The sequence below is a fragment of the Chrysochloris asiatica genome, unplaced genomic scaffold (genome assembly GCF_000296735.1).
Source record: "Chrysochloris asiatica unplaced genomic scaffold, ChrAsi1.0 scaffold00054, whole genome shotgun sequence".
Taxonomy (NCBI): domain Eukaryota; kingdom Metazoa; phylum Chordata; class Mammalia; order Afrosoricida; family Chrysochloridae; genus Chrysochloris; species Chrysochloris asiatica.
The window spans coordinates 6,052,790-6,076,954 of NW_006408572.1; the positions used below are offsets into that span (position 1 = coordinate 6,052,790).

Genomic DNA, 24,165 nt, shown 5'->3' on the forward strand with positions numbered 1-24,165 from the left:
CATCTCTAATTCTGCATCCTTATCCTCACTCTCCTGCCCCTCCAGACCTCCACCGTCGTGCTTCTCAGTCAGGTGTTTGCTGAATTGGATGTGTGACTAGTATAGGGACATGGAGCGTCAGTAAACCAAGGATGAAGCCACAGTGTCTTTGATTTTCATTTATTGATTTCACTTTACAGGGACTCCTTAGAGCTGAAAAGCGCAGAGCAACTCAGCCTCACGTCAAAAGCAGGTTGCACCAGACAACAGTCTCATCCAGGTTAAAAATGAACCAACAGCCTGTGAAAGACCAAAAGGCTCCTTGGATCCCTCCAAACCCCACATCCCCACCAGCTTCCCCTAAATGGTAAGTAAACATTCAAGGGACCATGCCAGTGACCTTATTTTTTCCCACAGGCCATAGGTTACTTAAAACGTAGAGCAAATAAGACAGCAGATTTAGTTCCCATTAAGGAGACAACTTATTAGGGTGAGTGTGATGTCAGAAGTTTTTGCCCAGAAGCCTTGTGGTTCCTTGTTTCCACCTGCCTTTGGTTTGAGCTCTTCTTCATGGACCACCCCATCACCCTGTGCATGGTCATTATATGGAGGATCATGGACTTCTCTTCACTTGTTTCCTTTCACGGTGGGCTCTCGGTACTTGAGACCAGGGACAGTGCCCTTAGATCTGTATATCTCATGCCTAGCTCATGGCCTAACAATTAGTAGACATTCAGTAGGTCTTTGCTGAGTGATTAAATATTTTTAAAGAACTCCAGTTCCAAAGCAAGATCCTTATAATTTATAAAACTCTACCAACCTCATAGAAAGTGTCCTAGCTTCGGGGACGGGACTATTTTGTTTCCCTCGTTCAGAACTCATTGAGGAGGAGGAGCCAACGTTCCAAAGTGTTCCCAGTGACAGGAGGTTACTGTCCTCTAGAGAAGCCAGGGTCTGCTTAGGTGGAAATCATCTTTGGGGAATTGGTTAAAGGCTATGGGACAGTAGCTCTAGAAAGCACAGTGGCTGGAAGGAAGCAAGCAAAAAGCAGTGATGTGGAAAGGAGAAGGAGAGAGGTTGTCAGAAGATAAGATGAGTATCACCTTCAGATTTGAAATGAGTCGCTGTGTTTATCCACCACCCTCCATTTTTAAGTTGAAGAAACAGTGTTTCGAGAATTTCATGCCTTGTTCAAATAGCAGGGCTGGAACTGAAACCAGATCTTCTGATTTCATAATGTACTATTTGGTCTTTATGACTGTTTAGATTTCTGTGTTTTTATATGAGTGTTAATGCAGAGACGTGACTACAGTTTGTAAGCCCATAAATAACAATGATGCTCTGAGGTGTATGTTGCCAAGCAGCTGTAAGGTGCGATGTCTTCTAGAGTACAGGTGTGAGGGATGGGAGGGAGCGGATCAGGTGTCTAGGCTCATAGTGCTGTGTGAGGATTTGAAACGTGCAGTTACTTTGTAACAAAGAATGTAAAATTAGTGATTCAAATGTGTACACTCTTAACAGGGGGCAGATGATAACAAAAGATACGTATACTTTTCAATTTAATTGTTCAGTGCTGCGTGGACAAAGGTGAAACATAGCCCCAAAGATGCCACCAAAGACCAGTCTCTCCAGCAAGAAGAGGCTCCAGGGGAGAGTCATTTGCATGGTGCTGTTGAACACGAAGCCATCAGGTTTGTACTGGCATCTCAAAGCTTGCAAGGTTGAAGGCTTCTTTTAGTATTTATAGGGTCACTGTGAGTCAGAAGGGAGCATGGTGACTCATAGAATAAGCACTGGACTGTGAGCCTCAAGGTTGGTGGTTCAAGTCCACCAGCTGCTCTGTGGGTGGAGGAGGAGGCTTTCTGTTCCTGCACGGATTTACAGCCTTGGAAACCTTACACATACAGGGTTGTGATGAGTCAGAACTTTCAAGATTCTAAAGTAAACCCTAAGGGGCTCTGTAGCTTAGTGGTTACGAGTCAGGCTGCTAACCTCACGGTCAGCAGTTCAAAACTACCAGCAATTCTACTGGAGAAATATGAGGCTTTCTGCTCTCGTAAAGATTTATAGCCTCAGAAACCCTATACAGGGTAGCTATGAGTCGAACTGACTCCACGGCACATAATCATCCCCCCACCAAAGTAAAACCTGTCTTTCCTATATCTGAAATTTATTAAATTGTGGACTACCACATGTTTTTGTCTCATGTATACAGCTTACATTGAAGCCCTCTTATTCCTTTTTATTTCATTCATTTAAAAATTACATGGATATCAGTTTTATGTATTTGCTTGTTTTGTACATGGCACATTGTAAGTTGTATGGAGGCTTTGTTGTTGTTAAGTAACATCCAGTTCGTTCTGACTCATAGCATCCACAAGATTTCTGTATAAGGTTTCTGAGGAGCAGTTGGTGAGCTTTAACAGCCGACCTTGCAGTTCTAACCAACTTTGCAGTCCAGCGCATTAGCCTGCGGTGCCACACCAGGACTCCAGGCTTTAAAAGAGGGTAAATAAGACATAACTCCAACCCCTGCTAATTCACAGCCATTAGAGAAAATAAGGCACATAATGAATTATAATTTAAGGTAGACTCTGGTGTATTCTCTAAGGAATAAAGAGTTAAGAACCCAGAGAGTATAGAAGCTGGAAAATTTATTGCTTGCTCTGGAAATCTGGGCAGGCTCCATGGAGGGAGATGGAAATTAAACAAGGACTTGGATTTAGATATGGTGAGGAGGCGAGAGCAGTGAATGGTGAAAATAGGCTGGGATAGGGGGATTATGTACAGAGTGAAAGGTAGTTTCCTTGGGCTCAAGCACAGGCTAAGTAAAGGGAAAAGGCAACAGGAAGGGGAAAGGCAAGAGGAGCTTAGGAGTTTGGACTCTACTGCAGGGCTCCCCCTGCCTTTGGAGGTTTGTAAATTCTGGTTGAGTTACAGAAACATGAATCTGACAGGTGTGGTAGGTGGGCTGGAGAGTAAATTCAAGAGAAGGAAGCCAGTTAGACTGTCTCACAAATCTGAATTCCCTTCAGGACCTAATCAAGAGCTGTGGGACGCAGGAGAATAGAGACAGGGGCTGGGCTCAGATAGAGAAGGAAGGAGCAAGAGATCCCCACTGCATTCTTTCCTCCTTTCACTCAGCAGACACTTAGGGAGCCCCTGCTGCCGCCGCATTGTCCCTGATGCTGGGGCAGCTCAAGGACCAGTATGACATGCCCTAACCCAGGGGCACAGGCAAGGGAAGAACACAGACATAGAAACAGTCCCAACAGACTTGGGGAATGCACTAAGAGAGAGATAGCTATGAAGTGTCTAAGTTCCTGTGGAGGAGCTGCGGAAGCCTGCTCAGGGGTGACAGTGTATAGTAAGCACCTGCTGTGCTGTATGACATGTGAGAGAGAGACAGGGAGGTGAAGAGCCAGCAAGGCCTTCCTCTGACTATTGTTGGGGATTGTTAACCAAAGGAGTTCCTCAGGCTGTCCTTTCATGGAGGCAGCCATCTTGGTACCACACACAGACCAGTGTGAAGGCTGAGTCTGCAAGTGTCCCCAGCCACTGGAGATGATGCAGATGTGGCCGCTGCCCCACTGAGGTCAGTGTGTCCTCCTGAAAGAATGGTGAGGGTTTAATACTTTAACAGGAAGGGGCACTGGGTTGAGGAAGGCTCCCCACCTCAGTCCATGGATGGCTCAGCAGCTTCTAGACTTGCCCCAGGTGCACTGACTGATACGCCTTCCGGTGGTGGTGACCTTCAAGGCTACATAGGCAGTCTAGTGTGGTTCTTGATTGCCAGCTGCTGCAGCTTCTCTGCAAGCTTCTCTGGGGAGCCTAACAGCCACCCCCCTTCTTAAAGTCTTGAATACTTATCTTTTACAAAGTGAAGCAATTTTCATCTGGATAGCATTTTCTTTGCCTCTGGTATTCTTCTGTCATTGGTGCTCTGCATTTGTGTGGCTGAAAATGCGCTTCATTTACCAGAAAGCAAAATGAAAGTGGACCATTAAATGATCTGAGACTTGTCACATGTACTAAATTAAAAGTCCAAACCGTTTCATATACACTCAATTTGTTCAGTGTTAACTTTTTCTCTTGTTTTTTTGGACTTTATTGTACCCACTAGACTCCCGAGAGTCCCATTTTTTTTTTTTTTTTTTGTCTAATAAGCCCGAAGATGTAGCAAGGGTTTTATTTGATAGTGGAACAAGAGGGCTAGTTTTCCGGAGAATATTTGTAAGCAGTTTCTTGTTTGCTCTATGCACTAGCTAGGAGCGGTTTTGCACGTTCCAGTGTTTTAGAAGGTCCAGAGGTCCTGTTACTTACTGAGCAAGACTGGGGCAGTGGTTTGTTTCTATGGTAAGGATCCTCTGTAGCTTCAAGGCTTCAGTTGATTTAACTCTTTTGGTACTGCTTGCTAGGCTCGCTTGGCTTGATGTTGAAACTTCCAAAAGACTGACAGAACTAGAAGAATTAAAAAACAAGGAAATGGACAAAATACAGAAATGGAGGTAAATATCTGTTTCCGAGATAGGAAACAATGAGCAGGCTCTTCTAGAACACCTAGCTGCCATAGCAGCGACTCCAGACTGTGTCGGACTAGCCACACTTGTTGTGTTTGTTGAAGGGAGTCACCTACAAAGCCTGCATTGGAGCCAAGATGGGAGCCAAGGCAGTTCTGACCCTCTACCCTCTTCTCTCGGGTGAAACCAGGCCAGCTCTGGCGCAGGGCCATGTGACTGTTTGTGCTATTTGCTAGGCTCGATTGGCTTGATGCTGAAACGTCCAGAAGAACAAAGGAACTGAATGAACTCAAAACTGAAGAAATGGATCGACTCCAACAATTGAGGTATGTGTTTGCTTCAGAGAAAGCCTAGGGAGTGCTTGCTTAGACTGTTCATCACTATGTGATTGACTGGGGGAAGCAGTGAATGCCTGCATGCCTGTCTGGATGTGAGGGCTTCAAGCAGTTTGTGGAAAAAGTGAATGAAAAGGTAACAGCCTTCTTGTCTGCTATATAGTGTTTGGAGTAGGGAATGTTTTTTTTTTTGGTGGAGTTTGGAGGAGGACTGAAAAACATCTACAATTTGGAGGATATCCCATTTGAAAGATCAGAGCCCTGTATCTGTTAATTTGTGCTACCTGCAAAGGTAGTTTTCTCAGGCTAGATGCTAGCCCTTCTAAGGGCAGAAGATGGTGTAGATGTTTTGTTCCTGTAATTGAATTTCTGCTTTACATGTTGACTTGAATACAGTCTAAGGTTTTTATAATGAGGTGGCCTTTTTCCATTCACTCCTTGAGTATTGCCGCCTACTAGAGGCAGAAAGAAGTTTGTAAGACTTCCTTTACGCTCCTCCTGAAATGGGTTCATTTGTTTCAGCTCTGAGGTTCCTGGAAATAAGTGTATGCCTTTTACAGTCAGCCTAGACCATTCCGTCCAGATTAGCAGGACTGTGCTTCTGTCATTAGAATGCCCAGGGGTTGTGTCTACAGTTAGATTTGGAGTCAGACAATCACAGGCTGGTAGGACTGGAAGGATCTTTCCCCATGTGATGCTCCAGTCTCCCTGTTCTGTCGCCATTCATGCACACCCCACTGATAGGGTGGCCACCCACCTAATGCCACAAGCTGTTCCATGGCCATCTCTGGCTATTAGAATGTATGACCCTCAGTTGTGCTGAAATTTAATTCCCTGTGACTCCTATCCAGTTGTTCTCGAAGCTATATCACAAACACTTCATCCTCTGTACCTCATTGATCCCCCCCTTTTTTTTTTAATTTAAAGCAGTACATTTTGCATGTTGAAGAGCCTACTAAGTGTATGTGTACTGTTTGAAATACCAGAACAAACACCCATGTTACCTCCACAGCAAGCCAAGAAATCAGTGATGAGCTCTACTTTGGCAACTCCCTGTGTGCCCCGCCCAACCCCACCCTGCAGAGACAACCACTGTCCTGATTCCTGTGCTCTCTTCTCATGGCCTTCTTCTTCACAGACTTACCACCTGACTCTACATCCCTCACAAGAGGATGTTTCAGTTTGACTGAGAAGCAGTCTTGAACCTCTTTACCCAAAGAAAGGGTGATATCACTGGTATTATATGAAGAACCCCAGGGGAACACAGGCTGAACAGAGTTGGGATCATAATAAGATTGCAGCCAAGGACACACTATGGGGCAGTTCTTCTCAGTGACGGAGGGTCGCTATGAGTTAGAACCGACTCAACAGCACATGTGACAACAGAGGGAGGTTGTAAGTGAACCAGGTGCACAGGACTCCAGGAAAGAACTTGAGCAACGCTTTTCTGAGACTAGTAGCTGCACCGTAGTTGTTTGCTCATGAGCTTTTAAGACTTTACTTGCTACTCAACAAAATAGGGTATAGAATGTTGTGTTTGTGAACTCCATTATGCCAGGGTGACCATGGTGTCTCTGAAGACAGTATTTGTTTCTTGTCTTTGACTTTTTCGCTCAGCAAACTATTTATGAGATTCATCCATACTGTGCGTCTGTGGAAACGTTGATCCTGCTGTGGTGTGCCACCGAGTCGATTCCGACTCACAGCAATGCTTTCTGAGGAGCAGCTCATGGGTTTGACCTGCTGATCTCTGGTGTGTGGTCTAGTGCTGATCCTACTACAGTTCATGCCATTTTATTGCTGAGCAGTATTCCATTGTCTGAAAAGCCTACACTCTTTTGGGGTTGTTTCCAGTTTTTTGTCAGTATGACTACAGCTACCGTGAACATATCTTGTAGACCTATACTTTCGTTTTATACTCCCATCACCAGGGCAGGGGAGTTCCTTTCTAGTTGTTCTACGTCCTCACTAACATTTGTCAGTCTTCTAGTGAACGTGTCGTGGTACCTCATTGTGACTTTCATGTTCCTGGAAACTAATGAGTGAGCACCTCTACTTGTGCTTATTGTGAAGTCTTTGACAGAGAACTTCCAGAGGTGCAAGCTGGGTTCAGACAAGGACGTGGAATGACAGATATCCTTGCTGATGTCAGATGGATCTTGGCTAAAAGCACAGAATACCAGGAAGATGTTTATTTGTGCTTGATTGACAATGCAAAGGCTTTCAATTGTGTGGATCAGGACAAGTTATAGACAACATTGTATAGAATGAGTATTCTGGAACACTTAATTGTGCTTTATTTGTTTGAACAGAACAAGGGAACAACAAATGGTTTAAAATTAGGAAACGTGTGTGTCAGGTTGTATTCTTTCACCGTACTTCTTCCGTCTATATACTGAGCACATAATCTAAGAAGCTGGGTTGTATGAAGAAAACCATGTTATCTGGATTGGAGGAAGACTCATTAGCAACCTGTGGTATGCAGATGTTCAACTTTGCTTGCTGAAAGCGAAGAAAACTTAACAGCGAGATGGACAGGTGTAGCAATGACTGTGAGGTTGGTGCAGGGTCTGGCAATGTTTCGTTTTGTTGTGCAGAGGGTCTCTGAGTTAGTACCGACTTGCTGGCACCTAACGACAACATTCAAGTCTTTTTGCCCATTTTTTGTGGGGCTATTTGCGTTTTCTACTTTTGACTTATGAGAGTTCTGTGTTCTCTGGATATGAGTCCCTTGTCAGGTATACATACAGCAAATATTTCCTCCTAATGCTATGGCTTGCCTGTATATCTTCTTAAGGGGGTCTTTTAATACGTAGAAGTTTTAAATTTTGACTCAGACCAGTTTATAACTTTTCCTTTTGCAGTTAGGTGTGTGTGGGTGGGCTAAGAAATCCTGCCTCGGCTGAGATCTCCATAGCTACTTTAATCATCTTAATTCTTTGCTTGCCTCTAAATGCATGAGAGTTTTCACTTTCATTTTTAGGTCTGTGATCTATTTTGAATTACTTTGGGGTATGAGATAAGATTGTCTTCTCAGGGGTGCTGTTTTTCCTTACCATGTCTGGTGACTTCAGCACCATCTCATGAAAGGGTTATTAAAATGGAGCCTTACTCTAGGGTAGGGGTGGGGAACCTCCAGCCCGTGGGCCATATGTTGTTGTTGTTAGGTGCCACTTCATAGCGACCTTATGCATAGCAGAACAAAACACTGTCCAATCCTGGGCCAACCTCACTATTGCTGCCATGCTTGAGTCCATCGATGCTGTCACTTCGCCAGTCCATCTCACTGGGGGTCTTCCTCTCTTTCTCTGTCCCTCCACCTTACCAAACATGATATCCTTCTCCAGCGACTGGTCCCTCCTGACAATATGTTCAAAGTATGCGAGATGAAGTTTGGCCTTCTTGGCCTCCAAGGAGCACTCTGGCTGTACTTCTTCCAACACAGATCTGTTGGTTCTTTTGGCAGCCCATGGCACTTTCAGTATTCTCCTCCAACACCATAACTCAGAAGCATCAATTCTTCTGTGGTCTTCCTTATTCATTGTCCAGCTTTTGCATGCATATGAGGATGGCTTGGGTCAGGCGCGCCTTAGTCCTGAAGCTGACATATTTGCTCTTCAATACCCCAAAAAGCTCTTGTGCAGCAGATTTGCCTGATGACATATAAGGCCCGTGAAATCATTTGGTGGGTGGACTCTTTGCTAAGGACCCTAATGTTGGTCTTTAGGTCTTTCCTTTGGGGCTGGTCATATTGTCCAGAGAAGAGTCTTCAGTCTCCTGCCTGGAGAGTGAGGGTCTAGATGCCAATGTTCTAAGAGCGGAATTGGGGAGAACTGGTGAGGATTACCATTCATTATTCAGTATGCACACATGATTCCTCCTTTGTAGGTACGTACAGCCAGAGTCCCCTAGGCAAGAGACTCTCTGTTTCGTCCTCTTGAGAGAAGAAGCAGCCAAACCACTCTCAGAGCTGGGAGAGGGATTGCCTACTTGTATGAAGAAGGGAGGGGATGTAATGCCCAAATACTATTTGACTCTTGTCTTCTGTACTTAAGCCTCCGCCTTCCCCTGATTACACGCAGATCTAGAGGTACCTGGTACTGCCAGTTCTGAGCCTATTTAGGCCAACAATACACATTGTATTGGTTCTGGGGTTTTCTCAGTGTTGTGTGCCATCGAGTGGATTCTGACTCAGAGCAGGCTACCTGCCTGGAATGTAGCTTTCTCAAATTAGCTAAGTTATCATTTTCATCCTTCTGTTTTCCAGCACCAATGTGTTTGCTTTTTTGCTTTTGTGTCCTAATGGATTTATGTCTAAAAAGCAAAATCTCTAGTTTTAGTGGCACTTTGGGAGAGAGCAAAGTGTACTCAGAACCAAACATAACTTCTTTGGATGTTACCTAAACTTGTCCTCAAAGTATGGTCCGGGACTGGCGGCTGGCAGTACCGCATCACCTGGGAGCATGTTGGCAGTACAGGATTCAGCCCTCCCTGAGCCCAACCGAATCGGAACCTCTACTTCAGCAGGACTCCCAGATGATTTGTGTCATCATTAAAGTTGAAAATGCACTGTGGTTTTTATAATCATTTGGTTTACCCTCCCTTGGAGTAGTAAATAAATTTACAACATTAGGAGACTTTCTTTTTTTTTTTTTTATTAATGCTTTATTGTGAATTATGTGATAGTTTACATGGGAGGACATCAGCTTCACATTGATCCCATTGTATATCGTTTCCTTGCCATGGTAACAATCCCCTCCATGCATCATTCATCAACCAAAGGGTATACCCTGCAAGCCTGCCCCCCAGTCATCCGCAGACCGCCTCTCTCCCTCACCAGGTCCAAAGTCTCCAGCCGCTCCATCTCCCCACATCATCTCTGCCTCCATCCCTGGTATCACTGCTTCTCTGGGTAGGGTTCTGTTCTCCGCTCTTCTCCTTTGATGGTCCCAGGAACCTCTGCTCCTACACGGCAAGGTTAATCACTCCCCACTCCCTTTGCCTCAAAATGTCTACCTTTACATTCCCAGTCCTTACAATCAGTCCTGATAATTATTCGCTATTGTATCCCAAGAGACCTATTCGCATCTCCTTTCATCAGCAACATTAGACTTCCTTGCATTTGGTTTTAATTTTCAATTTTGTTTCTAAATAGTGTTTCTGCCACCCAGCTAGCAGACAAGGTAGAGCAAGCAGTCTTGGGACGTCTGAAGCCTCTACTGCTCAAGGCCCAGGTAATCAGCTTTCTCGGATTTGCCTGCTTTGGGGAGTTTTAGAATCAAAAAGTCCTACAGAAGTTACCCTGATCCTTTGTGTGTCTGTGTGTCTGTCTGTCAGCTGGCGACTGCAGTGCTGATCTAGGGCACAAATTAAGGGTGCAATACTCCTTAGACCCCTTTGGGACACCCCTAAACAGCCACATACTACCTGTGTGCCCTCTGCTCTGGGTAAGGATATGATAAGGGGAAGAGAGAGTCCACTACTGAGAAAGGTGGGAATGGAGTTTGGCCGGAGAGTTTAGATTGCAGTTTTGCTTCCTAATCGACGACATGTGTTGATAATGTTAGTGTTCGGATAGCTGCGTTCATCATGATGCTGTGCAGTGAGGTGACTGGCTTTGTTTTCCCAGAGGAGGGCGTTGGTAGGGAAACCTCTGTGGTGTGAAGACAGCATCACATGTGGCATCCCCACACGTGTGCCGTCCTCCTATAAGCAGAACGCCAGAGTCTTTGGCCAGACTGCAGATCCCCTGATCAACAGAAGCTATTTTGTTTGTGTGAATAGATGGGGGAGGGCTCGGAAGAATTGTATAATCTTAAATGGAAATAGTGATGTTCTGAGTCCCTGAATAGGTCACTGAACTTCTGTATTTCCCCTTTACCAAAAACCAAACTAAACCAAATCCATTGTCAAGGCCATTCCGACTCACAGTGCTCCCCACCTGATAGGCCTTCAGAGACTGCAGATCTCTACAGGAGCAGACGGCCTCATCTTTCTTTCACAGAGGGTCTGGTAGGTTTTGAACCACGGGCCCAATGCTTAACCCACAGCACCACCGGAGTTCCTTTTCCTACTTTAAGAACTGTTAAATTGCCGTTTCAGTCCATGGAGACTTCAGGAGTATAGGCCTGGGAGGGCTCTGAGACATCAAATAGGACAGCCTCTTTGATTGATTGATGAGGAAACTGGGGAACAGAGATGTTAGTGACTTGTGTGAATCCATAGGCTGTTCTGATAGTGTTTACAAAGTTGAGGGAAGAAAAAGGACAGAAAGCCAAGTGCAACACATGGCATTTATTTTTATAAAGACAAAGTGCTTTGAATTGCTGCAAAAAAGTCAGTATATCTAGCTAATGCTAATGAATAATTCCACACTGAAGGAGCTGTGGTAACGATTCCACAGGAAAAAGATGAGGCTTTCTGCTCCCGTGAAGATTTACAGCCTCGGAACCGACCCCACAAGCGCACCACCACCACCAGTGCCACATTGGTGGTTCTGTTGGTGGAGTTCATTTGTACTTATAATGAGTTGGACGTTTTATGACCCATTAACATATCTTTCTGTCTTAACAGAAAGTCAATTCTTCTCTGGACCCAAGTGCTCATTTGGAGGATCATCCGTCAGTAAGCACAGTGCCAGCCCAGCCTGCAAAGGAGGTGTGTGTTGTGTGGTATTGATGCCCGGATTGACACGGGGACTGTGACGTGCTGAGGTCTTTGGTTGTTAGTAAATGATACACAGATAAATTACATTGTACACACTAGATCGATCACCCTACTCAAGAGGGGTGGAAATGCTTTTCCCTGTGTGGCATTCTTACGGTGTATAGTTAGTGTTGTGACTAAGACCAGCCTGGCAAACAGCTCACAGAAATCTCCAGATCCACAGATTTTTATGAGCTACTCTTTATGTCTCCTTGGATGACAGAATGTGGGCGCACCGAGTGGCCCTGCATGCTGATATCTGGCAGCAGAGGAAGGGGAGTCCCATTTCCTTTTGTTCAGCCTTGTTTTATTCATTACTAACCTAATTTTCTTTATACTCAGGGCCCAACTTTTCTTGTTAGGCAAACCTATTTTGAGTGCCTGATATGTGCCAATATTTGGACTAGCAGAAAGTAGAGGAACATAAAAACATATATTGTTATACTTCCTTGTATTTGTCCTCTGGGGACTTGTTGCTGTATTTGTTGGAATACACCTACCATGCCGAGGCTCAGGGCCAGGGAGTAGAAAGGGCAAGCTGCAACCATTTGAACTTTAAGGTTGTTGTTAGGTGCCAACGAGTCAGTACCAACTCATAGTGACCTTATGCACAATAGAACGAAACACTACCCGGTCCTGAGCCAACCTCAAAATTGTTGCCACGCTTGAGTTCACTGATGCTACCACTTTGCCAATCCATCTCACTGGGGGTCTTCTTCTTTTTCTCTGACCCTCCACCTTACCAAACATGGTATCAACTCTACTTTGAGGAGGCAGCTCTTCCCCAGTTGCATTTTGAGTGCCTTTCAACCTGAGGGGCTCATTTTCTGGCATTATATCTGACACTGTTTCTCTGCTATTCATAAGGTTTTCAGTGACTAAATATTTGGAAGTACTTCGTCGCTCCTTCCTAGTCTGTCTTCGTCTGGAAGCTCATCTGAAACCTGTCCACTGTGGATGACCCTGCTGGTATTTAAAATACCCGTGGCATAGCTTTTAGAATCACAGCAACTCAAAAGCCACCACAGTACGACAAACTGACAGATGAGTGGTAGGAACTTTGAGGTTAGAAAGATGTTAATTGCTCAGAAGTCTTAGGGGCAGAGCCAGGACACAGATTTTAGGTAGAAAAACATTGGAATGAAGCTCCACCAACCTAGTAACATGGGAACAGAAAGAACATAGATCTCAAAAACGTACCCTAACGTTGTTGTTGTTGTTGTTAAGTTGGTTCCGACTCCTAACGAATATCTGTAGGGTTTCCGAAGAGCAGCTGGTGGGTTTGAACTGCCAGCCTTGCAGTGTAAACCCACCTTATCATTGAGTGCTTATCCTACAGTGCCATGCCGGAACTCCTTATAGCTGCAGAGTATTTTCATAATCTTTGTGATGATCATTTAATTATCCCAGGATTTGTGAGGAAATGTCATGTGAGGTGAGACTCCCCCAACAGGGAAGTCTGCAGATTCAGGTTTGCTGTGGCATGGTGTTTCATATAGAACAACACAGCACAGAAAGATAGTTCTACCTCAGGGAAGTAATGGGAACAGTATCTAACCTTAAGGCAATCCCACACTGTGTTTTTATATGAAAGAAAAAGTGGATGTTTTGGAAGATAAATGGTCAGCATTTGGTCAAAGAATTTAGCCTATAAGCAGTTAAACAGTCTTTACTGTAATTTGAAGTAACTATTGAGTATTTCAAATTCTGGCCTGCTGCTAATACATGAGAATCATTGCAAAGAGTTTCCCAAGCAGCTCCATTGTTGTTGTTGAGTGCCATTGAGTTGGTTCCGACCCATAGCGACCCTGTATAGGGTTTCTGAGGAGCAGCTGGTGAGCTTGAGCCACTAATCTTGTGGATCAAACTGACTTTGCAGTCCAGTTTATTAACCCACAGTGCTACACCTGGACTCCAAGCAGCACCATTAAAAGTCAGTATTTACACTAGGTCAGTTGATGTAACATAGTCGGTACAGATAATGTTCTACATCCTACATTGGTAAGTAAAAACTGGGGTCCTAAAAGCTTACAAGCTTAGTTACAACTATTGGTCTCTTTCTGTCTAGAGCAAAGAAGAATGAAGGAAACCAAAGATTCAGGGGACAGTTAGCCCAGTGGACTAAAAGATCACTTGCACTGTAGCCTCCAGTAAGCTTAGACCAGAATTAGATGTACCCAGACACCACTACCAACCCAGGGCTCCGACCAGGGTCACAACAGAAGGTACCAAATAAAGTAGATGAGAAAGGGAGAACAAAATTCAAAATCCTAACAAAGACCAAACTTAACTGGTCTGATAGACACTGGTGGAAGCCCCAAGACTAAGGCCCTTAGACACTCTTTTCACTCAGAACTGAAGCCATACCCAAAGATTGATCATCTTCAGCCACGTGAAAAACAGGTCTATAAAGTGAACAGTAACACCCGGGAGGAACATACTCCTCAGGGCAATCAGCTATGAGACCAAAAGGGTAGCATTTGCCCAAAAGTAATGTTAAGCCAGGAAGGGGCAGGAAAAGGAGTTGATGAAAATGGGGAACCCAAGGTGGAGATGGGGGGAGAGTGTTGACACATGGAAATTGCAAGCAATGTCACAGAACAACCTGTATATTTATTGAATGGGAAAGTGATTTGCTCTCTCAACGTTCATCTAACCGCACTGAAATACATTTTTAAAGTCAGTATATATATAGACATTTTGCTTGGATCATTTTGCTCGGATCAACCATCAACACTCATGGAAGCAGCAGTAAAGAAATCAAATGATGTATTGCTTCAGGAAAATCTGCCTAAAATTTGCTCTTTGTTGAAGAGCAAAGAGAGCAGTTTGAGGACTAGGGTGCACCCAACCCAAACCATGGTTATTTTTAATAACCTCATATGCATGTGAAAGTTGGACAGTGAATAAGACTAGAAGAATTGAGGCAGTTGAGTTATGGTGTTGGAGGAGAATATTGAAAGTACCTTGGGCTGCCAAAAGAATCAATAGATCTGTGTTGGAAGAAGTACAACCAGAAGGCTCCTTAGAAGCCAGGATGGCCAGACTTTGTGTTTCATACTCCCGACATATTGTCAGGAGGGACCAGTCACTGGAGAAGGATATCATGTTTAGTGAAGTAGATGGTTGGAGAAAAAGAGGAAGGCCCCCAACAAGATGTATTGACACAGTGGCGGCAGCAGTGGGCTCAAGTATAGCATTGGTTATGAGATTGGTGCAGGATTTGGCAGTGTTTCATTTTGCTGTGGATACCGACTCAACAACAACAACAACAACATCTACATACACACATAATACGTATGTGTATACATATATATATAGAGAGAAAACGGAATTTTTTTTAAATTGAAGCATATAGGATGCTTTATTTTGAGTTATGTGATCGTTTACATGGGTGAACAGTAGCTTCACATTGATCCCATCGTATATTGATTCCTTGCCATGGTTACAATCCCCTCCATGCATCATCCACCAACCATAGGGTATACCCTGTAAGCCTGCCTCCCGGTCGTCAGCACACAGGCCCTCTCCCTCTCAGGTTCAGAGTCCCCAGCCGCTCGTCTCTGCCTCCATCTCTGGCATCACTGCTTCTCTGGGTAGGGTCCCGCTCTCGGCTCTTCTTCCTTGATGGTCCTAGAGACCTCCGCCCCTAGACTGCAAAGTTAATCCCTCCCCTCCCTTTGCTACAAAATGTCTACCTTTACATTTCCAGCCCTTACAGTCAATCCCAATAACAATTAAAACTGAATATATTTTTATAAAAATCAGAAACTCATAAAAGTTGGATTCACCTGAAGATGAAGTGGAATGTTTTTTTAAGTGATGGTAACTTATACAAGAGCTGTAGAACCTGGAACGTAGGTTTTCAGATTTGTCCTCTGTAAACCAGAGAAGGCATTTGCTGCCCTTTACAAGGAAAATACAATTCAGTACCTTTGATGGACAAGATTATCTGTGAAATCAGGAAAAAGCTCTTGAAAGTTTGCCATTATGATGTGCTTTTCTATTGTTGCTGCTATATTCATGAAATGTGTTCTCCACAATTTGTGAGTTTCTTCAAATTAAAAAGATATATATGCTCATGGCCAAAAAAAAATACAGAAAAAGAGTAGTATGAAAAATTAAGCCTCCCCACAAATGGATGCTGTAGGAGGTTCTGTATAACCTGCTCTGTATAACCTGCTTTTTCCTTTATATTTTGGTGATATTTCCATATCAACATGTTGTTGGTTGCTGTGGGGTCAGTTCCTACTCTTGACAACCTCATGTGTCCAGAGTACAATTGCTCCAGTAGGTGTTCAAGGCTATGACCTTTTGGATGCAGATCACCAGGCCCTGAGCAGCCTCTGGGTGGATTTGTGCCACCCAGGAACTCCGCTAGCAAGTTGGTAGTGGTGGTGGTGGTGGTTATGTGCCGTGGAGTCAGTTCCAACTCTTAGCAACCCTGTACGGGGTTTCTGAGGCTGTAAATATTTACGGGAGCAGAAAGCCTCATCTTTCTCCCACAGAATAGCTGGTAGTTTCGAACTGCTGACTTTAAGGTTCGCAGCCCGATTCGTAACCACTACACTACCAGAGCTCCTTAGACCATCCTTATTCTTTTGTAATGGCACATAATGTTCGTGGCATTCCATTCTGTATAACAGGAAGATATTACACACACACACACACACACACACAACCCTCGTAATTAACTAGGTGTATGTTATTGGCTAAGCTGTTTCCAGATTTTTGTGTGCTTTGTGTTGGTTATTGAACTAGTTTTTATTTCTCTTAACAGATTAAGGCTGAGCTTTTTTTTTTTCCATATCTTTATTGGCCATTTCGTGTATTCTTCCGTAAAGTGTTAAATGATTTTTTAAATTGCTATAGCAGTAACTGTTCATTGAATCTCTTACATATTTCTTGTCAAACACTGCTACATGTTCCACTGTGGTAGTGCCCATATAGTCCTTGCACCTCTAAAATATAAGATGATTATTGAGGCCCAGGGTTGCAGGTGTATCAGTGGGCAGAACCAAGATTAAAGCCCAGAAATGTCTCATTCCAGAGCTGGAGAGGATCGTTTCCCCAGCAGACATTCTTTGCAGATGCTTCTTTTAGAGCATAAGAAATACAATGCATGCAGAAATCCTTTGCAGACTGTAAGGTGCTTTGTGAATTTAAAGGATGCAAGGTGAAAGAAGGTTGTAAAAGCTTACCCAGGCTATAGTTAGAAAGTCTCAAGCAAGGATGAAGAATCCTGAATTTACAGGCATCATGAATAGAAGTTTTTTATAAAACCCTTGAAGCAGTAATGAATAGATTATATTCTGGAATATATAGCATGTAAAATATCAGGCATTCCCTTGAATATAGGAAAAGGAAGATATGAGGGGGCTTCAGGAAGTTTGTGGAAAATGGAATTAAAAGGGAAAGGAAAGGAGGAGGAATGGAAATAAATACAGGGAGGACATGTTGGATAAGTGATGTAACATTGAGGAAACTGATCATTGAGATGACGCAAAGTATATATTTTGTTGAATGATCTACTCACAATGATAAGTGAAAAAAAAAGTAGCTAATGCAAAGTTGGGAAAGAAAAAAAATATATATGTATAAAATATAATTTTTCCATGAACTTTTTGAAGCCTCTTTTTATTTGCTTTATCAACTGGCAAAACATGATGGTGACTGTGTGAATTTCACATGGGCAGTGCTGATTTTGGAAGCACTTTCCCATCAGTTTAATTATTGTTCATAGAGCAGCTAGTATTACTACAGATTCAGTGAGGAAACTGTTATTTGGTTGATGCTTAAGACTATGGAGACTAGCAACATGAAATGGTATCACTTGGGTAAGGTCACCATTTGAATGGCTGGTAGAAATCATACTAATGATACTGCTTTTGATATTTACTAATTTAGGAGAGGTTTGTTTTCACATAAAGTTCTGCCAGTTGGATCTCTGTGGTTGCTTTATTTTGATCAGGCATGATCTCTCTAAGTTATTCTCTTTTCTCTCTGCCATCCTCCTCCCTTGTTTTGTAGACTTCAGCGGTTGATTCTGAATCCAACAACGTTCGTGTGCTGGATGAGATTTTGGACGATTCAGCTGACAAACTCTGGGCTGTGACTCACTCTAAGATCTTGGAGGACAGCAAGGACACTCCAACTCTAGAGACCATGATGCTCCGAATGGAAGAAATGGAAGTAAGGCTTGTGCTGGGGACTAGCCTTTGCCAAGTTCAGCTTCTCCTCATGCATCTAGCTTAGCCCTTAGAGTCACATGGGCCTGGCTTAAAGCCCAGCTCCGCTGCCAGCTAAGGGCCTGACCTTGGTAGCATCACTGTTTTTAAAGAGAACATGAGGTTCTCTTTAAGTATTCAGCACACTCACTGAAACAGAACTCAGTAGTGATATTTATTACCGTTCCCTATTACTGTTGTAGAGCCCTGCTGTGGTGCTATGGGGTAATGCGCTGGACTGCAAAGTCGGTTTGAACCACAAGGTCAGGAATTCCAGCTCACCAAGCCGCTCCTCGCAAACCCTGTACAGGGTTGCTATGGGTCGGAACCAACTCAACAGCACTTAACAACAACTATTACTGTTGGTATATAATCCAGTCAACACTGGACCCCAGGGCCTGGTCTCAAGAAAAGAATCATAGGCGTTTTTAAACATTCAACTTCTAAGTAGCATTCAGTTGCTACTTCTACCCTGTTAGAATATGATTTTTTTAAATTGACTTTTTATTGTGAATTGGGTAAAGTTTTACAAAGTAAATTAGTTTTTCATTCAATAATTCCTCATTGATTGCAGTCCCCACACTGAAAACTCACTTATCCACTTCCCCCTTCCTTCCTGTCCCTTTTTCTATTTCCATTCTTCCACCTTTTCTTTCCCTTCCTGCCTTCTGAACTTTGTCCTTGGGCAAGTGCTGCCCTTTTGGTGTTAAATGTTTGATTATTCTAAGGAGTATACCCCCCTAGTGTTATTGTTCACCTTAAGGACTTCTCTATTTTTGGCTATAGGAGACTTGGAGGCAGTTAGGATAAGCACAGGACTGCTAACCACAAGGTCAGCCGTTCAAACCTACCAGCCACTCCACAGGAGCAAGATGAGGCTTTCTGTTCCATCAAGACACCAGACAGGGTCACTATGAATCACAGCCGACTCGATGGTACCTAACCTCCACAGCTGGTGGCTACAGGGATGAGTTCAGCTCCAGACCTGAAGGGTGGTGAGGGCTTTCTATCACTCTCTCTAGGATCAGGAATCCTGTTCTCCGAGAATTTTGAGTTTTGTGCCATAATTTTTTCCCATTCTATCTGGGGCCTTCTAATGCGATCCCTTTCAGAGCTGTCAGTAGTGGTAGGCAGGCATCATCTAGTTCTTCAGATCTTTGTGTCGTGGAGACTGAGGTCTGCAGCGTTACTTAGTCCATTGCACTTATTGTCGGGTTTCCTCACTCTTTGCTCTGGATGGGCATAGAGTCACAGAGAATTGTACTTTCTCTAATATACTGTTACTTTCTCTAATTACTTTTAGAATGTGCCTTGACTTGAATTTTAGGCTTCAGATATTACCCTGTTGAACCCTTGGGTTGTTCAGAGCAGGAATTGAGACACAATAAGGGAGTAAGTATTTGCAAAAACTTCCTGGCAGAGTTAGGTTGGGGCTCCAGGGCTTCAGACACCAATTCAGCCATCTTACTATTTTTTTAAAGTGTACCATGATTGACGCACATTCTAGCTCTGTGGCTAAATAGACACCTAATGAAAATTCTTGTTGATTTTTGAAAATGTAAAGATGTTCTCTTTGCCCTAGTATTGTAGCTGATTTCCTTTTTTGGGAGGTAGCTGTCTAGGCCTGTACTGTACCCAAATGGTAGCCACTGGACACCTGTGGCTATTTAAATGTCAATTAATTAAAATTAAGTGAAGTTAAAGATTTAATACCTCGGAAACACTGTCCACATTTCTGTTGTTGTTGGGTGCTGTTGAGTCGGTTCTGGCTCATAGTGACCTTGTGGGCAGCAGAATGTGACACACTGCTCCGTCCTGTGCCGTCCTCACAATTGTCACTTGGAGCCCATTGTTGCTGCCACTGTGTCTGTCTAGCTCGTTGGAGTCGTCGTCTTTTTTGCTGACGCTTCACTGTTCCAAATGTGATGTCCTTCTCCAGGGACGGATTCCTTCTGTCTACATGTCCAAAGTACATGAGACAAAGTCTCACCAACCTCTCTTCAAAGGAGCATTCTGACTAGACTTCTACCAACACAGATTTGTTTGTTCTCCTGGCAGGCCACGGTATTTTCAGTATTCTTTCCCAACACCATAATTCAAATGCATAGATTCTTCTGTGGTCTTCTTTATTATTGGCCACCCTTCACCTCATTTTTTCATATGAGGTGATTGAAAGTACCAGGGCTTGGGTTAGGTACTCCCTTATCCTCAAAGTGACATCTTTGTTTTGGTGGACAGTAATTAGTTGCTGTTATGTTGAACCCATCACCCATCTGTCAGTTTCTCGTACTGTGGTGTCTGGTGTGTCGCTGTGATTCGGGAAGCTATGCCACCAGTATTTTAAATACCAGCAGCGTCACCTATGGTGGACAGATTTCAGCCTAAGACTAGGAAGAAAGGACTGGCAATCTACTTCGAAAATTAGTCAATGCAAATAGAATATGGTCCAGTATAGTGCTGGAAAATGAACCTCCCAGGTTGGAAGGCACTACACAGTGACTCTAACAGTGGGCTCACACATGGTCAAGGAGATACGGCGCAGGGCTGACGACTTAACAATAACTAACAAAAACTTACTGGACAGAGTATATATCATTTCTGCCGTCACAGAAAGTTCTAGTGGACAGTATCATCTAGATCGTTGTTGTTGTTGTTTGTGCCGTCGAGTCCGTTCCAACTCATCACAAGCCTGTCTAGGTTTTTTGAGGCTGTAAATCTTTGTGGGAACAGAAAGCCTCATCTTTCTCTGATGGAGCTGCTGTTAGGCATGAACCACTGACCTTGTTAATCACTCCCTGATATGACAGACACTTGTTTCTGTATTGTAACTAGACGAGAAAACGGGCCTGGATGAAAAGAATCAACTCTTACATCCTTACTAGTTCTGGTTTGTAACGCCACTCAGTTTTTCTCATAAACTTTTTGTTTTATGTTAAGACATACCAGGAGACAGTTCGCCAAAGATATATTAAATTTGTGTATGATGATCCTCAGGTTTGGATGCAGGAAGGAACAAAAGGTGAGTGTTTATCCACTTCTATCCACCCTCCCACCACCCCACCCCCAATGTATAATGAAAAATTTCAAACACAAAGAAAGATAGGAAAGTTTAATAGTGAACAACCGTATACCTCCCTTATACAATGAGCATTTTGCTATATTTGCTTGGTCACGTATGTTTCCACCTCTGTCCACCCATCCATGCATCTTATTTGGGTACATTTCAGAGTAAGTGGCAGATCTCAGAACACTTCACCCCTGAACACTTGAGCGTGAGTATCAGGAAGTAGAGTTTAATATTGACTTGTGGCTCTGTTTGTTTTGAGATAAAATTTACTCAGTAAAATGCTCAAACCTTAATTCTGTCATTTGGTGAATTTTGACCAATTGCTATCCCTTTATTACCCAAACCCCTATCCTATCATAGGGTCACTGTGGGTCAGAGCCAACTCAGTGATTGGGGTTTGGAGTTTGCCTATCAAGATCCAGAATAAACTGCTGCCTCAAAAAGTTCCACCGTGGCAAGCACTGTTGTCCTGAGTTTTCTTCTATATATTAGTTTTGTTTTGTTTTGAACTTTTTGTTGCAAATTGAGTGAAGCTTTACAGAACAGATCATCAGTTTTATATTCAAGTAACCATTCACTTCCTTTCGCCCCAGTGGTTGCAGTCTCCTCTGTGTAACCTCACTTACCCAGCACTGCCCTGGGCTTCTTGTTTGCATTGCACCTGCTTTCCCCACCCTTCTGAATTTTGTCTTAAGGTCTTGAATGGTTGACCACTCCATGAAGTACATACCTCCCTAGTGGTGTCCCCCCCTAAATACCCAGCTACCACTTGGCTGAAAATTGAGCCACAAAAGTGAGTTCAATTCCAGATCTAAATGACCGAGGGCTATAGTCTAAGGTTCCTCCAGGTTCTTTCGACCAGTAAACCTGTTTTATATTTTTGAGTTCCACCATGTAATAGTTTTGTCTGTTCTAGAATCTTATATAAATGCAGTCACACCGGATGTTCTTTTTGTGTCTGAGCCTTCTTTCAAGTAGCATAATGTTTCATAACCTCTGTTATATGGTTCATTATAAGCACTGGACTGTTAACTGCAAGTTTGGCAATTCAAACCCACCATCTGCTCTCAGAAACCCTATTCAGTCTGACTATGAGCCAAAACCGACTCCATGGCACACAGCAACAATCAGACTGATATCTATGTTGCTTGGCTTGGTTTTCTGTTGCCACTGTAACAAATGATCGCACATTTAGGGGCTTCAAACAATACACCTTTGATCTTTTACAGTTCTAGAAGTCAAAAGTCTGAATGGAGTCTTACAGAGCTGAAGTCAAGGCTCTGGCAGGCCCAGTTCCTCCTGAAGACTCCAGAGGAGGATTTGTTTCTTGTATCTTCCAGCGTCTGAGACTGTTGGCATTCCTTAGCTTCTGGCTGCATTACTCAGATTTTCGCTCTCATATTCTCATTCTCTCTATCTTTTCTGTAGTCAGATCTCCCTCTGCCTGCCACTGTGGTTACATTTAGGGTCTACTGGATAATTCAGAGTAATTTTCCCATCTTGAGATCTGAAACTAAATCACGTCTGGAAGCTTCTTTTTGTTAAATTAACAGTCACAGGCTCCAGAGATTAAGATGAGGACATGTTGGGGTGGAGGTAGGGGTGGGGACATGAGCATTATTCAACCCACCACACTTTTATCAGTGGTTCATTCCTTCTTATTGCTGAACAGGATTCTGCTGTATATGGACTCCCGGTGTGGTGCTGTGGGATCAGCACTGGACTGCAAACCATAAGGCCAGCAGTTCAAACCTACCAGCTGCTCCTCAGAAACCCATTCATAAGGTCGCCGTGAGTTGGAACTGACTCGACGGCACTTAACAACAGCAATGACGTTCTACTGTACTAATATCCACAACTAATTTATCTATTTTGGTGTAAGTGATCTATTTGGGCACAACTCGTCTCATCGTCTTCAGTCAAAGTGTTCAGTGCATCATATCTATGCTTGATGATCTCTAAATTCAGGTGGGGTATATGCGAGCTCAAACTTTGGCTCTTATGGACTTACTTTGATTTTCTTCAGTGTCAGCTTCAACTTGCATATGAACAATTGCTGGCCTGTTCCACTTTTGAACCCTGGCCTTTTTCTGACTGGTGAACATCCACATTTTCCAAAAATGTAGTTAATTTGATTCCTTTGTATTCCATCTGGCGAGGTCCATAGTTGGCTGTGTATGTTGTTGAAAAAAGCAGGTCGTCTTCATTCTGATTCAGCCTCTGTTAGAATGTGGTGCACTGCTAACTGTTGTGGAAATGGCAGGTTCCCAGCAGGGAGTCAGAAAGGTGTGAAGCCCAGGAACAAAGTATTTCCAATGAATAGGTGTTCGCTCTTACAAAATTCTCTCAGATGATCGCTAGGATCATTGTATCATCAGACCATATTTTCCAACTACTAATCCTTTGTGCCTGCCTTTTGTATTCCGATCACCCGATATTACCGGTGCATCTTGATTCTATGTCATCAGTTTCAGACTTTAAAAGTTGATAAAAATCTTCATTTCTTCATCTTTATCATCAGTCATTGCTTTGTCAATTTGGCTAACAGCCACGATGATCTTCCTTATGTTGTTGTGTGCAACGAGAGTCAGTGTCAGTTCATAGCAACCCTGCAGAGGGTTTCCAAGGAGCAGCTAGTGGGTTTGAACCGCCAGCCTGTGGTTAGCCGTCCGGTGATTGTGCTACTCCCTGCAATTATAGTAGGAGATTTTAATGTACTACATTCCATGGAAGACAACTACTAAAAAGAAATTCAGCCAAGATGCAGAGCTAAACAACATAATCAACTAACTTGGCCTCGTAGACATATATGTAGAACACTCCATCCAGCAACACACTATACATTCTTTTCCAGTGTACATAGAACATCTTCCAGAATACACCGTATCTTAGGCCACACATCAAGCCTCAATAAATTTGAAAAAAAGTTGAAACACTGCAAAGCATCTTCACAGCTCACAATGCTGTAAAATGAGAAATCAACAACAGATAAAGATCCAGGAAAAAACTCAAACACAGGAGAATTGAATACCACCGTTTTTAAAAACTACTAGGTAATAGAAGAAATAAAAATGAAATTTAAAAATTCCTTGAGTCAAATGAGAATGAAAACCTTTGGGATACAGCAAAAACAGTGTGCAGAGGATAATTTATAATAAATGCATACATCCAAAAAAGAAGAAAGAACCAAAGTTAACACCTTAAACCAACCTCTCCAATAATTAGAAAAAGAACCAGCAATGTAAGTCTGCAACTACCAGAAGAAAAGAAATAATATAGATCAGAGCAGAAATAAATGAAACAGAAAAACAAATGAAGAAGTTGGCTCTTTG

The 24,165-nt window shown here is 43.2% G+C and overlaps 1 protein-coding gene across 1 annotated transcript in view; it reads left to right on the forward strand.

The window, feature by feature from the left end:
- Positions 1–24,165, forward strand: part of KIAA0753 (KIAA0753 ortholog) — a 72,437-nt gene that overhangs the window by 33,680 nt on the left and 14,592 nt on the right. The window contains exons 8-15 of the mRNA XM_006863479.1: positions 180–346; positions 1,551–1,670; positions 4,398–4,487; positions 4,736–4,825; positions 9,990–10,068; positions 11,408–11,491; positions 17,570–17,731; positions 20,704–20,785. Coding sequence (XP_006863541.1) covers positions 180–346; positions 1,551–1,670; positions 4,398–4,487; positions 4,736–4,825; positions 9,990–10,068; positions 11,408–11,491; positions 17,570–17,731; positions 20,704–20,785 — 874 coding nt within the window. The remainder of the gene's footprint in view (positions 1–179; positions 347–1,550; positions 1,671–4,397; positions 4,488–4,735; positions 4,826–9,989; positions 10,069–11,407; positions 11,492–17,569; positions 17,732–20,703; positions 20,786–24,165) is intronic.